Raw genomic sequence first — 13,365 nt, forward strand, 5'->3', positions numbered from 1 at the left:
ACCTCAAGGTTTTATGTAACATTGTTGCCTAGCATGCGTGGGAATCTTTATTGCAGTGAATGTTTGAAGGTGAACACTTTCCCACTATTTGATAATCCTAGCAGAAGTCCCTATTATAAACAATGACACTGTTTCATTGGACTATTTGTGATGACTTTAACATAAAAAGCATCATTGTTTAACAGGGAAGATAGAAAAGCTGTTGCTTGTCCATAATGGAGCTGTATGTACGCAGAAAAAGTAATGGTTTGGTGGTAGATAATATATCTGGGTCAACTCTTACTCAGAGAGTACAGAGGGACAATGTCTGACACTCAGTCAGTCGGGCTATATCGCCCTCTGGTGGTGAGAAGTGCTATTGTGACAGTCAGTATTTCACACTCATGCACTCGCTTCAGTGGACTTCAATGAACCAAACGAGTACAAAAAATTCACATGAATTCGATTGTGCGTCTATGAACATGCCATCACTAATGCATGTATTGCTGCATACTAAGGTTGCAAAAGACTATTGTAGCTGGAAACTGCTGATTTTTATGGAATATCTACATAGAATGAATCAAATCAAATAAATAAAAAATGGGCGTACAGAGGTCCATTATCAGCAACCATCGCTCCTGTGTTCCAATGACACGTTGTGTTAGCTAATCCAAGTGTATCATTTTAAAAGGCTAATTGATCATTAGACAACCCTTTTGCAATTATGTTAGCACAGCTGAAGACGGTAGTTCTGATTAGAGAAGCAATAAAACTGTCCTTCTTTAGACTAGTTGAGTATCTGGAGCATCAGCGTTTGTGGATTCGATTACAGGCTCAAAATATCCAGAAACAAAGACCTTTCTTCTGAAACTCATCAGTTTATTCTTATTCTGAGAAATGAAGGCTATTCCATGCTAAAAATTGCCAAGAAACTGAAGATCTCATACAACGCTGTGTACTACTCCCTTCACAGAACAGCGCAAACTGTCTCTAACCAGAATAGAAAGAGGAGTGGGAGGCTCCAATGGAGAACTAAGCAAGAAGATAGGTACATTAGAGTGTCTAGTTTGAGAAACAGACACTGCACAAGTCCTCAACTGGCAGCTTCATTAAATAGTACCCGCAAAACACCAGTCTCAACGTCAACAGTGAAGAGGCGACTTCGGGATGCTGGCCTTCTAGGCAGAGTGGCAAAGAAAAAGCCATATCTCAGACTGGCCAATACAAATAAAAGATTAAGATGGGCAAAATAACACAGACACTGGACAGAGGAACTCTGCCTAGAAGGCCAGCATCCCGGAGTTGCCTCCTCACTGTTGATGTTGAGACTGGTATTTTGCGGGTACAATTTTATGAAGCTGCCCATTTTGAGCCTGTAATCGAACCCACAAATGCTCAGATACTCAACTAGTCTAAAGAAGGCCATTTTTATTGCTTATTTAATCAGGACAACAGTTTTCAGCTGTGCTAACATATATGCATCTATTGGTCACAGATATATATTTTTTAAAAGAGGGTGTGAATCAGAAAACCAGTCAGTATCTGGTGTGACCACCATTTTCCTCATTCAAACACATCTCCTTAACATAGAGTTGATCAGGCTGTTGATTGTTAGCCTGTGGAATGTTGTCCCACTTCTCTTTAATGGCTTTGTGAAGTTGCTGCAGATTCGCGGAACTTGAACACGCTGTCGTACAATCCAGAGCATCCCAAACATGCTCAATGAGTGACATGTCAGGTGCGTATGCAGGCCATGGAAGAACAGGGACATTTTCAGCTTCCAGGAATTGTGTACAGATCCTTGCAACATGGGACTGTGCATTATCATGCTGAAACATGAGGTCATGGCGGCGGTTGAATGGCACCACAATGGGACTCAGGATCTCATCACGGTATCTCTGTGCATTCAAATTGCCATCGATAAAATGCTATTGTGTTCATTTGTATCTTATATCTGCCCATACCATAATCCCATCGCCACCGTGGGGCAGTCTGTTCACAACATAGCCATCCGCAAACTGCTTGCCCGCACTATGCCATACATGTGATCTGCTGCTGTGAGGCTGGTTGGACAACCTGCCAAATTCTCTTAAACAACATTAGAAGCAGCTTATGGAAGAGAAATTAACATTCAATTCTCTGGCAACAGCTTTGGTGGACATTCATGCAATCAGCATGCCAATTGCACTCTCCCTCAAAACTTGAGACATCCGTGGCATTGTGTTGTGTGACAAAACTGCACATTTTATAGTGGCCTTTTATTTGACCCAGCACAAGGTGCACCTGTGTAATGATCATGCTTTTTAATCAGCTTCTTGACATGCCACTCTTGTCAGGTGGATTGATTATTTTGGCAAAGGCTCACTAACAGGGATATAAACACATTTGTGAACAAAATCTGAGAGAAATAAACTTTCTATACGGATGGAACATTTCTGGGCTCTTTTATTTCAGATTATGAAATGTGGGACCAACACTTTGCATGTTGCATTGATATTTCTGTTCAGTGTGTATACTGTATATTTAGTCCAGAAAGGAACAGTGTCTATATGGGTAGTTGTATGGTATAGTATATTATTATTAATTGTATTATTATTATTATTATGGTGTGATTTCAGTGCCAACAGAAATTGTATGTTGTGGTGGCTTGTAGGTGAACTGTATCCTGGAGGCGTTTGGTCATGCCAGTACTCCTGTGAATGACAACTCCAGTCGCTTCATCAAACTCCTCAGCCTGCAGTACTGTGACAAGAGAAAGACACTACTCAGAGGTACACATACACACAACTGCAGCTTTACCCAGGGGGCAGTGCTATAACTAACAAAGGGGTTTATGAACTACACCACTCTGTTTACTCACATGGATAATATCCTGGCAGCATTGAAAGGAAGTTTGATGTATGGCCAGCAGGGGGGAGTATAACTCTATGAATAAGCCGACGTTCAATGTCTGTCATCCCCTTTGAACCACATCGAGGTAGATATATTTACTCATACCTAATGGCTGTGTATGAAAGCTGCATTTTAATTAAGGTCACTCAAGTTTTTTGTTTTAATAATTTGGTCTGTGGTCTGTGTTTAAGAATCTAGAGTACACATTGGATAATTCTTGTAGCGTAGGTTTATATACAGTATATCACAAAAGTGAGTACACCCCTCACATTTTTGTAAATATTTGAGTGTATCTTTTCATGTGACAACACTGAAGAAATGACACTTTGCTACAATGTAAAGTAGTGAGTGTACAGCTTGTATAACAGTGTAAATTTGCTGTCCCCTCAAAATAACTCAACACACAGCCATTAATGTCTAAATCGCTGGCAACAAAAGTGAGTACACCCCTAAGTGAAAATTTCCAAATTTGGCCCAAAGTGTCAATATTTTGTGTGGCCACCATCCTTTTCCAGCACTGCCTAACCCTCTTGGGCATGGAGTTCACCAGAGCTTCACAGGTTGCCACTGGAGTCCTCTTCCACTCCTCCATGATGACATCACGGAGCTGGTGGATGTTAGAGACCTTGCACTCTTCCACCTTCTGTTTGAGGATGCCACACAGATGCTCAATAGGGTTTAGGACTGGAGACATGCTTGGCCAGTCCATCACCTTTACCCTCAGCTTCTTTAGCAAGGCAGTGGCCGTCTTGGAGGTGTGTTTGGTGTCGTTATCATGTTGGAATACTGCCCGGTGGCCCAGTCTCCGAAGGGAGGGGATCATGCTCTGCATTAATTGTTCCTTCAATGAACTGTAGCTCCTCAGTGTCGGCAGCACTCATGCAGCCCCAGACCATGACACTCCCACCACCATGCTTGACTGTAGGCAAGACACACTTGTCTTTGTACTCCTCACCTGGTTGCCGCCACACACGCTTGACACCATCTGAACCAAATAAGTTTCTTGGTCTCATCAGACCACAGGACATGGCTCCAGTAATCCATGTCCTTAGTCTGCTTGTCTTCAGCAAACTGTTTGCGGGCTTTCTTGTGCATCATCTTTAGAAGAGGCTTCCTTCTGGGACGACAGCCATGCAGACCAATTTGATGCAGTGTACGGCGTATGGTCTGAGCACTGACAGGTTGACCCCCCACCCCTTCAACCTCTGCAGCAATGCTGGCAGCACTCATACGTCTATTTCCCAAAGACAACCCCTGGATATGATGCTGAGCCTTTGGTCGACTATGGCGAGGCCTGTTCTGAGTGGAACCTGTCCAGTTAAACCGCTGTATGGTCTTGGCTACCGTGCTGCAGCTCAGTTTCAGGGTCTTGGCAATCTTCTTATAGCCCAGGCAATCTTTATGTAGAGCATCAATTATTTTTTCAGCTCCTCAGAGAGTTCTTTGCCATGAGGTGCCATGTTGAACTTCCAGTGACCAGTCAGTTTGAGGGAGTGTGAGAGCGATGACAAATTTAACACACCTACTCCCCATTCACACCTGAGACCTTGTAACACTAACGAGTCACATGACACTGGGGAGGGCTAATTGGGCCCAATTTGGACATTTTCACTTAGGGGTGTACTCACTTTTGTTGCCAGCGGTTTAGACATTAATGGCTGTGTGTTGAGTTCTTTTGAGAGGACAGCAAATGTACACTGTTATACAAGCTGTACACTCACTACTTTACATTGTAGCAAAGTGTCATTTCTTCAGTGTTGTCACATGAAAAGATATACTCAAATATTTACAAAAATGTGAGGGGTGTACTCACGTTTGTGATATACTGTAGGTCTTTATATACTGTACATTAGGTGAGTGTGTGCCTAATGCTGGTTACATTTGGTTTATAGCTTATTGACAGAGCATGTGTTATTATGTGGATTATGTGTGTGTGTGTGTGTGTGTGTGTGTGTGTGTGTGTGTGTGTGTGTGTGTGTGTGTGTGTGTGTGTGTTTTTTTAGCGAGGATATACACATACATGCTAGAGAAGTCACGGGTGGTCCACCTGCCTAGTCAGCAACACAACTTCAACATCTTCTACCTGATGGCTGAAGGCTTGTCGCCTGAGGAGAAGTGTGCCCTGTACCTCAACAACGTCCTAGCTCACAGGTCTGTACCTCAACAACGTCCTAGTTCACAGGTAATAAGGCCAGGCAGGTTACAGTAATATAGGAAGATATCTAGATAAACACATCAACACCAGCCCTTCCTCTAGCTAACAGGTGACTGAGGGGGGGGGGGGTCCCATATCTCTGGGTTTCCACTGATAGTCCAGCCACAATGTCAAAATGGGCTATATATTTTCAAAAATAATAATTTAAACAAAAAATGTGCTTTTTGGTCTTAATTTAAAGTTAGGGTAAGGCATAAGGTTAGAAGTGTGGTTAAGGTTATGGTTAAGGTTGGATTTCAAATCACATTTTAAAGAAGATTGTAGAAATAGAAGGTGGATTATGACTTTGTAGCTCTAAAATGAGTGTCTGTATTACACACGCACACTCATGATTTAGATCTCCATGGGAGATACTACGTTCTACAAGCATGAGAGCGAGAGTTATCAAACATGAATAAGGTCAAAGTGTGTGTGGGTGTGTGTGTGTGTGTGTGTGTGTGTGTGTGTGTGTGTGTGTGTGTGTGTGTGTGTGTGTGTGTGTGTGTGTGTGTGTGTGTGGTGTGTGTGTGAGAGAGAGAGACACGCACTCATGCGTACATTCAGGCGTGTGTAGTGCGTGTCAGTATTGCATAACCCCCTGGAAAGTCAGTCTAATATCCAGTGACCTGGATGGGCTGTTCTGGAGCCTGGTAAACATGCTACAGCCCCTGACTCAATTCTGAATGTGCGTGATCAGAAGCTCTCCAACACGAGCCCATTTGGGGACCCTCCTTTCTCCCCCTCCCCACCCCCCAAGACATACCCCCCAAGACATCCCACCAGAGGTCTCTTCACAGTCCCCAAGTCCAGAACAGACTTTTTGTATTGCAGATATGTGGTAGTAGGTTAGTGGCCTGAGGGCACACTTAACATGTTGTGAAAAGTGTTATGTATTGTCACGTAATATGTTTAATTGTATATAACTGGCTTTATGTTGCGGGAGCCGAGGAAGAGTAGCTTCTGATTTGGGAGAAACTAACAGAGATCCTTAATAAATACAAACACAAAATACCCTTCCTGTCTCTGGAGGAGGTTGCTCTGACTGGTTAGAAGTCACTGCTTGAGAACACCGGCTAAACAACCATGCTTTAAATACATCTGACATGCTCTAAAATGATGTGTATGTTTTGTTTTTGTTTGGATTGGATTGGCTGCAGATTCAAATTCTCTGGACCTCTCTCCCAGACAGCTGAAGGTCTGAACCTCTCTCCCAGACAGCTGAAGGTCTGAACCTCTCTCCCAGACAGCTGAAGGTCTGAACCTCTCTCCCAGACAGCTGAAGGTCTGAACCTCTCTCCCAGACAGCTGAAGGTCTGAACCTCTCTCCCAGACAGCTGAAGGTCTGAACCTCTCTCCCAGACAGCTGAAGGTCTGGACCTCTCTCCCAGACAGCTGAAGGTCTGAACCTCTCTCCCAGACAGCTGAAGGTCTGAACCTCTCTCCCAGACAGCTGAAGGTCTGAACCTCTCTCCCAGACAGCTGAAGGTCTGAACCTCTCTCCCAGACAGCTGAAGGTCTGAACCTCTCTCCCAGACAGCTGAAGGTCTGGACCTCTCTCCCAGACAGCTGAAGGTCTGAACCTCTCTCCCAGACAGCTGAAGGTCTGGACCTCTCTCCCAGACAGCTGAAGGTCTGAACCTCTCTCCCAGACAGCTGAAGGTCTGAACCTCTCTCCCAGACAGCTGAAGGTCTGAACCTCTCTCCCAGACAGCTGAAGGTCTGAACCTCTCTCCCAGACAGCTGAAGGTCTGAAGCTTCTACACATGTGCAGGATTCTGTACTTCACACACAGTCGCTGCTCTACTCGTTCGGCTGCTCAGCCGGAAAATATTGCTTGTTCAATAACGTTAATAACGTTAAACGAGATGACATAATGATAGTATTCTACATAACAGATCCAAATATAACAGCATAGTGTAATGTTACTGTAAGACAAAAAAATATATATATATATTATGAGATTTTAGTATGATTCTGCAAATGGTCACATATAATGAATCCAGTTTTACTGGTGAAACATCCATGCATCATCTGCATGCCACCCATTTGTGTTATCGACAGTGGTGTTTAGAATGATGTACAGTGTGCAAATTGTAGAGCAGATGGTGTGAACAAACTGTATCATACCTGTGTTTTTTTTCAATCAAAACACATACATACATTACCAAAGTATGTGGACACCTGCTCGTCAAACATCTCATTCTAAAATCATGGGCATTAATATGGAGTTGGTCCCCCCTTTGATGCTATAACAGCCTCCACTCTTCTGGGAAGGATTTCCACTAGATGATGGAACATTGTTGCGAGGACCTGCTTCCATTCAGCCCCAATAGCATTAGTGAGGGCGGGCACTGATGTTGGGTGGTTGGGATTGGCTCCCAGTCAGCATTCAAATTCATCCCAAAGGTGTTTGATGGGGTTGAGGTCAGGGCTCTGACAAACCGTGTCTGTATGGACCTCGCTTTGTGCACAGGGGGATTGTCATGCTGAAACATGAAAGGGCAGAATTGTCTGGAATGTCATTGTATGCTGTAGCAATAAGATTTACCTTCATTGGAACTAAGGGGTCTAGCCCGAACAATGAAAAACAGCCCCAGACCATTATTCCTCCTCCACCAAACTTTACAGTTGGCACTATTCATTCGGGCAGGTAGTGTTCTCCTGGCATCCGCCAAACCCAGATTTGTCTGTGGACTGCCAGATGGTGAAGCGTGATTTATCACTCCTGAGAACACGTTTCCACTGCTCCAGAGTCCAATAGTGGTGAGCTTTACACCACTCCAGCCGATGCTTGGCATTGCTCATGGTGATCTTAGGCTTCATGAAGCTCCCGACGAACAGTTCTTGTGTTGACGTTGCTTCCAGAGGCAGTTTGGAACTCTGTAGTGAGTGTTGCAAACGAGGACAGGCCATTTTTAAGCGCTAAGAGCTTCAGCACTTGACGGTCCCGTTCTGTGAGCTTGTGTGGCCTACCACTTTGTGGCTGAGCCATTGTTGCTCCTAGACGTTTCCACTTCACAAAATCCGCACTTACAGTTGACCAGGGCAGCTATAGCAGGACATAAATTTGACAAACTGACTTGTTGGAAAGGTGTCATCCTATGATGGTGCCATGTTGAAAGTCACTGAGTCCTTCCTTAAGGTAATTCTACTGCCAATGTTTGTCTATGAAGATTGCATAGCTGTTTGCTCAATTTTGTACACCTTTCAGCAACAGGTTTGGCTGAAATAGCTGAATCCACTCATTTGAAGGGGTATCCACATACTTTTGTATAGTGTATTTTGCCTAGTGGCACATTTTTGCCGCGTGAGCGAAAAATGAGACCATTGATGCAATCAGCCTAAAATCTCATTAGAAATCAGATGGTGTTTTTTGTCTTACACTAACATTGTACTATGCTATTATATTCCTTCTATAATTATATCATTATGTGATCTTGCACACATTGGTTCAGCTTTGATCTAACTTTATTAAACGAGCACCATTCGCCAGAGTAGCCTTTTCTCTGTAGAGCAGAGACTGTGTGTGAAGTACAGAATCCTGCACATGTGTAGAAGCTTCGAACCTTCAGCTGTCTGGCAGAGAGCTTCGTACCTTCAGCTCTCTGGCAGAGAGGTTCGAACCTTCAGCTGTCTGGCAGAGAGCTTCGTACCTTCAGCTCTCTGGCAGAGAGGTTCGAACCTTCAGCTCTCTGGCAGAGAGGTTCGAACCTTCAGCTGTCTGGCAGAGAGGTTCGAACCTTCAGCTGTCTGGCAGAGAGGTTCGGACCTTCAGCTGTCTGGCAGAGAGGTTCGAACCTTCAGCTGTCTGGCAGAGAGGTTCGAACCTTCAGCTGTCTGGCAGAGAGGTTCGTACCTTCAGCTGTCTGGCAGAGAGGTTCGCACCTTCAGCTGTCTGGCAGAGAGGTTCAGACCTTAAGCTGTCTGGCAGAGAGGTCCAGAGAACTTCAATCTGCAGCCACTGAGAGGTTCAGGACCTTCAGCTGTCTGGCAGAGAGGTTCGGACCTTCAGCTGTCTGGCAGAGAGGTTCGTACCTTCAGCTGTCTGGCAGAGAGGTTCGCACCTTCAGCTGTCTGGCAGAGAGGTTCGTACCTTCAGCTGTCTGGCAGAGAGGTTCGCACCTTCAGCTGTCTGGCAGAGAGGTTCAGACCTTCAGCTGTCTGGCAGAGAGGTTCGTACCTTCAGCTGTCTGGCAGAGAGGTTCGGACCTTCAGCTGTCTGGCAGAGAGGTTCGAACCTTCAGCTGTCTGGCAGAGAGGTTCACACCTTCAGCTGTCTGGCAGAGAGGTTCGAACCTTCAGCTGTCTGGCAGAGAGGTTCGGACCTTCAGCTGTCTGGCAGAGAGGTTCGTACCTTCAGCTGTCTGGCAGAGAGGTTCGCACCTTCAGCTGTCTGGCAGAGAGGTTCAGACCTTCAGCTGTCTGGCAGAGAGGTCCAGAGAACTTCAATCTGCAGCCACTGCCTTTTTTGTATCAGGTCCATAATATGTCTGTAGTCCCTCATCGATACAGTGCAGTATGTTTATAATGTGCGAACTCTCTCCTCTCTCTATGTGTAGTTATCTGAGTGGTTTCTCTGTACGGTAGTTTAGAATGTCTTTAGTGTAGAGCATGATAAGTCGATCTGTCTATTGTCTGTCTCCCTAGATTCCTGACTGCTGGTTTTCTCTGCACTGTACTGTGCTGCATCATTCTGTAGAACATGATAATTGTTCCTCACTTGTCTTTGTCTGTGTCTCTCTAGGTACCTGAGTGCAGGTTTTCTCTGTGCTGTAGTTTATCATCTGTAGTATATGTTGACTGTGTCTCTGTGTGTCTGTCTCTCTCTAGGTACCTGACTGCAGGTGTTCCAGCAGTAGATTCCCCTCCTGTGGCCACTGCCTCAACTCAGAGTAGAGACCGTCTCACTGCAATCAAACAGGCCCTCAGAGCACTGGGCTTCAATAAACTGGTATGATTACACTGTGTGTGCGTGTGTGTGTGCGTGTGTGTGTGCATGTGTGTGTGTGTGTGTGTGTGTGTGTGTGTGTGTGTGTGTGTGTGTGTGCGTATGTGTGCGTATCTGCATGTGTAATTTGCCACACACATGGTATGTGTGTATATCTGTGGGTCAGTGGGTGCATATACCTTGTAAGCAGGCTTGCATGTGACGGTCACACATGGTCCTGCATGTTAGTATACTATACTGTACAGACTGTACTGTCCCTTGTCTGGTATGAGGACAGTCTGAGTGTGTTCTCAGCACATTATAACCATCTATTTATAGACTCCAGTCAGCATCTGTCAGCGGTGAGTGACACCATCTCACCTTTTAATCCCACCCATAGCCAGCAGCTTATACTGTGGGATGGTGGCAGGGGGCAAGGGTACTTCCTGGGGGAGAGATAGACGGGGGAGATTGACATGTGGAGAGGGGGGGGGGGGGTAGAGGCGGGGATGATAGCGAGAGTGAGACAGAGAGGGGGTTAGAGAGAGAAAGAGAGAGACTACCCATGGGTGTCTCTAAACTCTTGTTGGGGGACGACTGACAGCCCAGACCCAAAGGTCAATCCTCATTAAGAGCCTCTATCGGTAATGTCTTCTCCTCCCCTACTGCAGGACTCTATACAATGTAGAGAGGGGGAGAGAAATGAGAGACATAGGCTCTTAATGAGGATTGACCTTTGGGGATGTGCTGTCTGGGACTCTGGGCTGTCTCAACAAGGTATGAGTGTCAGACAGTGACTAATAACTGGGTTTATCACACTGAAATCAGCTCCTGTTAACACAACACACACACATAGGGAGGGAGGGAGGGAGGGAGGTATACACAGAGAGGTATGGAGAGAGGGAGAGAGAGAGAGATAGAAGGAGGGAGGGACACAAACAACAAGTGTGTATGGCCATACTAGAGACAAATATTTCCATATTTATTTGGTGAAATACCACAGTGTGCCATCACAGCAGCAAGATGTGTGACTTGTAGCCACAAGAAAAGAACCAGTGAAGAACAAATACCATTGTAAATAAAACCTTTATTTATTTTTTCCCTTTTGTACTTTAACTAATGAACTTAACTACTTTTGTAAGTGTAATGTTTACTGTTCATTTTTATTGTATATTTCACTTTTGTTTAGAGAGAGAGAGATAGAGAGAGAGAGAGATAGATAGAGAGAGAGAGAGAGAGATAGAGATAAAGAGAGAGAGAGAGAGAGAGATAGCGAGAGAGAGAGATAGAGGGAGAGAGGGAGAGAGAGAGAGATAGAGAGAGGTTGGGGAAGGAAGGGAGAGAGACAGAGGGAGGAATGATGAAGAAGAGATTGGAGGAGAAAGGTTAGGTAAGGAGAAAGGTTAGGTAAGGTGAAAGGTTAGGTAAGGTGAAAGGTTAGGTAAGGTGAAAGGTTAGATAAGGTGAAAGGTTAGGTAAGGTGAAAGGTTAGGTAAGGAGAAAGGTTAGGTAAGGTGAAAGGTTAGGTAAGGAGATTAGAGGGAGAGGAGTGGCCGGGTGGTTCTCTGTCTGGCTGGCTGGCTGTCTGTCTGTCTGGCTGGCTGGCTGGCTGGCTATCTTTCTCTCTCTCAATTCAAGGGATTTATTGGCAAAGGAAACATATGCTAACATTGCCAAAGCAAGTGAACTAGATAATAAACAAAAGTGAAATGAACTAACATTTACAGTAAACATCTCTCTCTCTCCCTCTCTCTCTCTCTCTCTCTCTCTCTCTCTCTCTCTCTCTCTCTCTCTCTCTCTCCCTCTCACACTCTCTCTCTCTCTCTCTCTCTCTCTCTCTCTCTCTCTCAATTCAATTCAATTCAAAGGGTTTTATTGGCATTGTAAACAAATGTTTACATTGTCAAAGCAAATGGAAAAGACAATAAACAAGAGGGAAATAATTAAGGGAAACAGTACACTTTATACTCACAAAAGTGTTAAAAGTATATAGACATTTCAAATGGTATATTATTGGGTATGTACAGCGTTGTAACAATGTGCAAGTAGTTGAAGTATGAAAGGAAAATAAACAGAAAAATATAGTCTGTATTTACAATGTTGTTTGTGTTCCACTGGTTGACCTTTTATCATGGCAATGGGCCACACATCTTGCTGCTGTGATGGAAGACTGTTGTATTTCACTTAACAGATGTGGGAGTTTATCAATGTTTGATTTGTTTTCAAATTCTTTGTGGTTCTGTGTAATCTGTGGGAAATATGTGTCTCTAATGTGGTTATACATTGGGCAGGAGGGTAGGAAATGTAGCTCAGTTTCCACCTCATTTTGTGGACAGTGAGCACATAGTATGTCTTCTGTTGAGAAACAGGTCTGCCTATGGCGGTGTCTCACCATAGTAAGACTAGGCTCACTGAGTCTGTACATAGTCAAGGATGTTTTATTTTATTCTGTGTACTCTCTGTTTAGAGCCAGATAACATTCCAATTTGCTCTGTTTTTGGGTTGATTCTTTCCAGTGTGTCAAATAGTTATCTTTTTGCTCTCTCTCTCTCTCTCTCTCTCTCTCTCTCTCTCTCTCTCTCTCTCTCTCTCTCTCTCTCTCTCTCTCTCTCTCTCTCTCTCTCTCCCTCCCTACCCATCAGGAAGTGGACAGTGTGTTTATGCTGCTGTCAGCAGTGCTGCATGTTGGGGACCTGTGCTTCACAGCCCTGACAGACGCTGAGATAGCCTACCCCTCTGACCTGCAGCTGCTGGAGCAAGGTCAGCATCACCCCCGTCACATGACCTTGGCCAACGCTCTGCACTGACACCAGGCTGACAGCAGAGGGAGGGGGGGGGGGGGTGAGAGAGAAAAGGGGAGTTAGAGAGAGAGTGAAAGGTGGGCAGAGAGAGAAAGAGAAAGGGAGAGAGAGAGAGAGAGAAAGAGAGGTGGGCAAAGAAAGAGAGAGGGAGAGAGAGAGCTACAGTTGTATTTGTGACCATCCTCTTGTTTACACCAGCTCTGCTGCAGTCTCCTCCTCTTCCCTCCCCTTTTCTGTTTTTCTCTCTCTCTCCTCCCACCCTCTCGCTCTTTCTCTCACATGCACACTTTCTCTCCTATTCTGTTATGTATTTGCAGTTGGTGTGTCAGACACTCAGCTATAGTCACCTGCTTGGAAAACCCCTGTTCCCACTTAGGACCTGTTACCCCCCTGTTACCCCCTATATTATACAAACACACACACACACTCACACACACACACACACACACACACACACACACACACACACACACACACACACACACACACACACACACACACACACACACACACACACACACTACATTACACAACTACACACATGTGTTACTGTGACCTGTAAAAAAATCACG

The 13,365-nt window shown here is 44.9% G+C and overlaps 1 protein-coding gene across 1 annotated transcript in view; it reads left to right on the forward strand.

Annotated features, from left to right (window-relative positions):
* LOC110504559 (unconventional myosin-XVI) overlaps nt 1-13,365 on the forward strand; it is a 223,858-nt gene that overhangs the window by 110,450 nt on the left and 100,043 nt on the right. Inside the window, exons 15-18 of the mRNA XM_036975024.1 lie at nt 2,633-2,750; nt 4,875-5,022; nt 9,896-10,016; nt 12,635-12,752. Coding sequence (XP_036830919.1) covers nt 2,633-2,750; nt 4,875-5,022; nt 9,896-10,016; nt 12,635-12,752 — 505 coding nt within the window. The remainder of the gene's footprint in view (nt 1-2,632; nt 2,751-4,874; nt 5,023-9,895; nt 10,017-12,634; nt 12,753-13,365) is intronic.

Source organism: Oncorhynchus mykiss, chromosome 3, assembly GCF_013265735.2.
Source record: "Oncorhynchus mykiss isolate Arlee chromosome 3, USDA_OmykA_1.1, whole genome shotgun sequence".
Classification (NCBI taxonomy): Eukaryota; Metazoa; Chordata; class Actinopteri; order Salmoniformes; family Salmonidae; genus Oncorhynchus; species Oncorhynchus mykiss.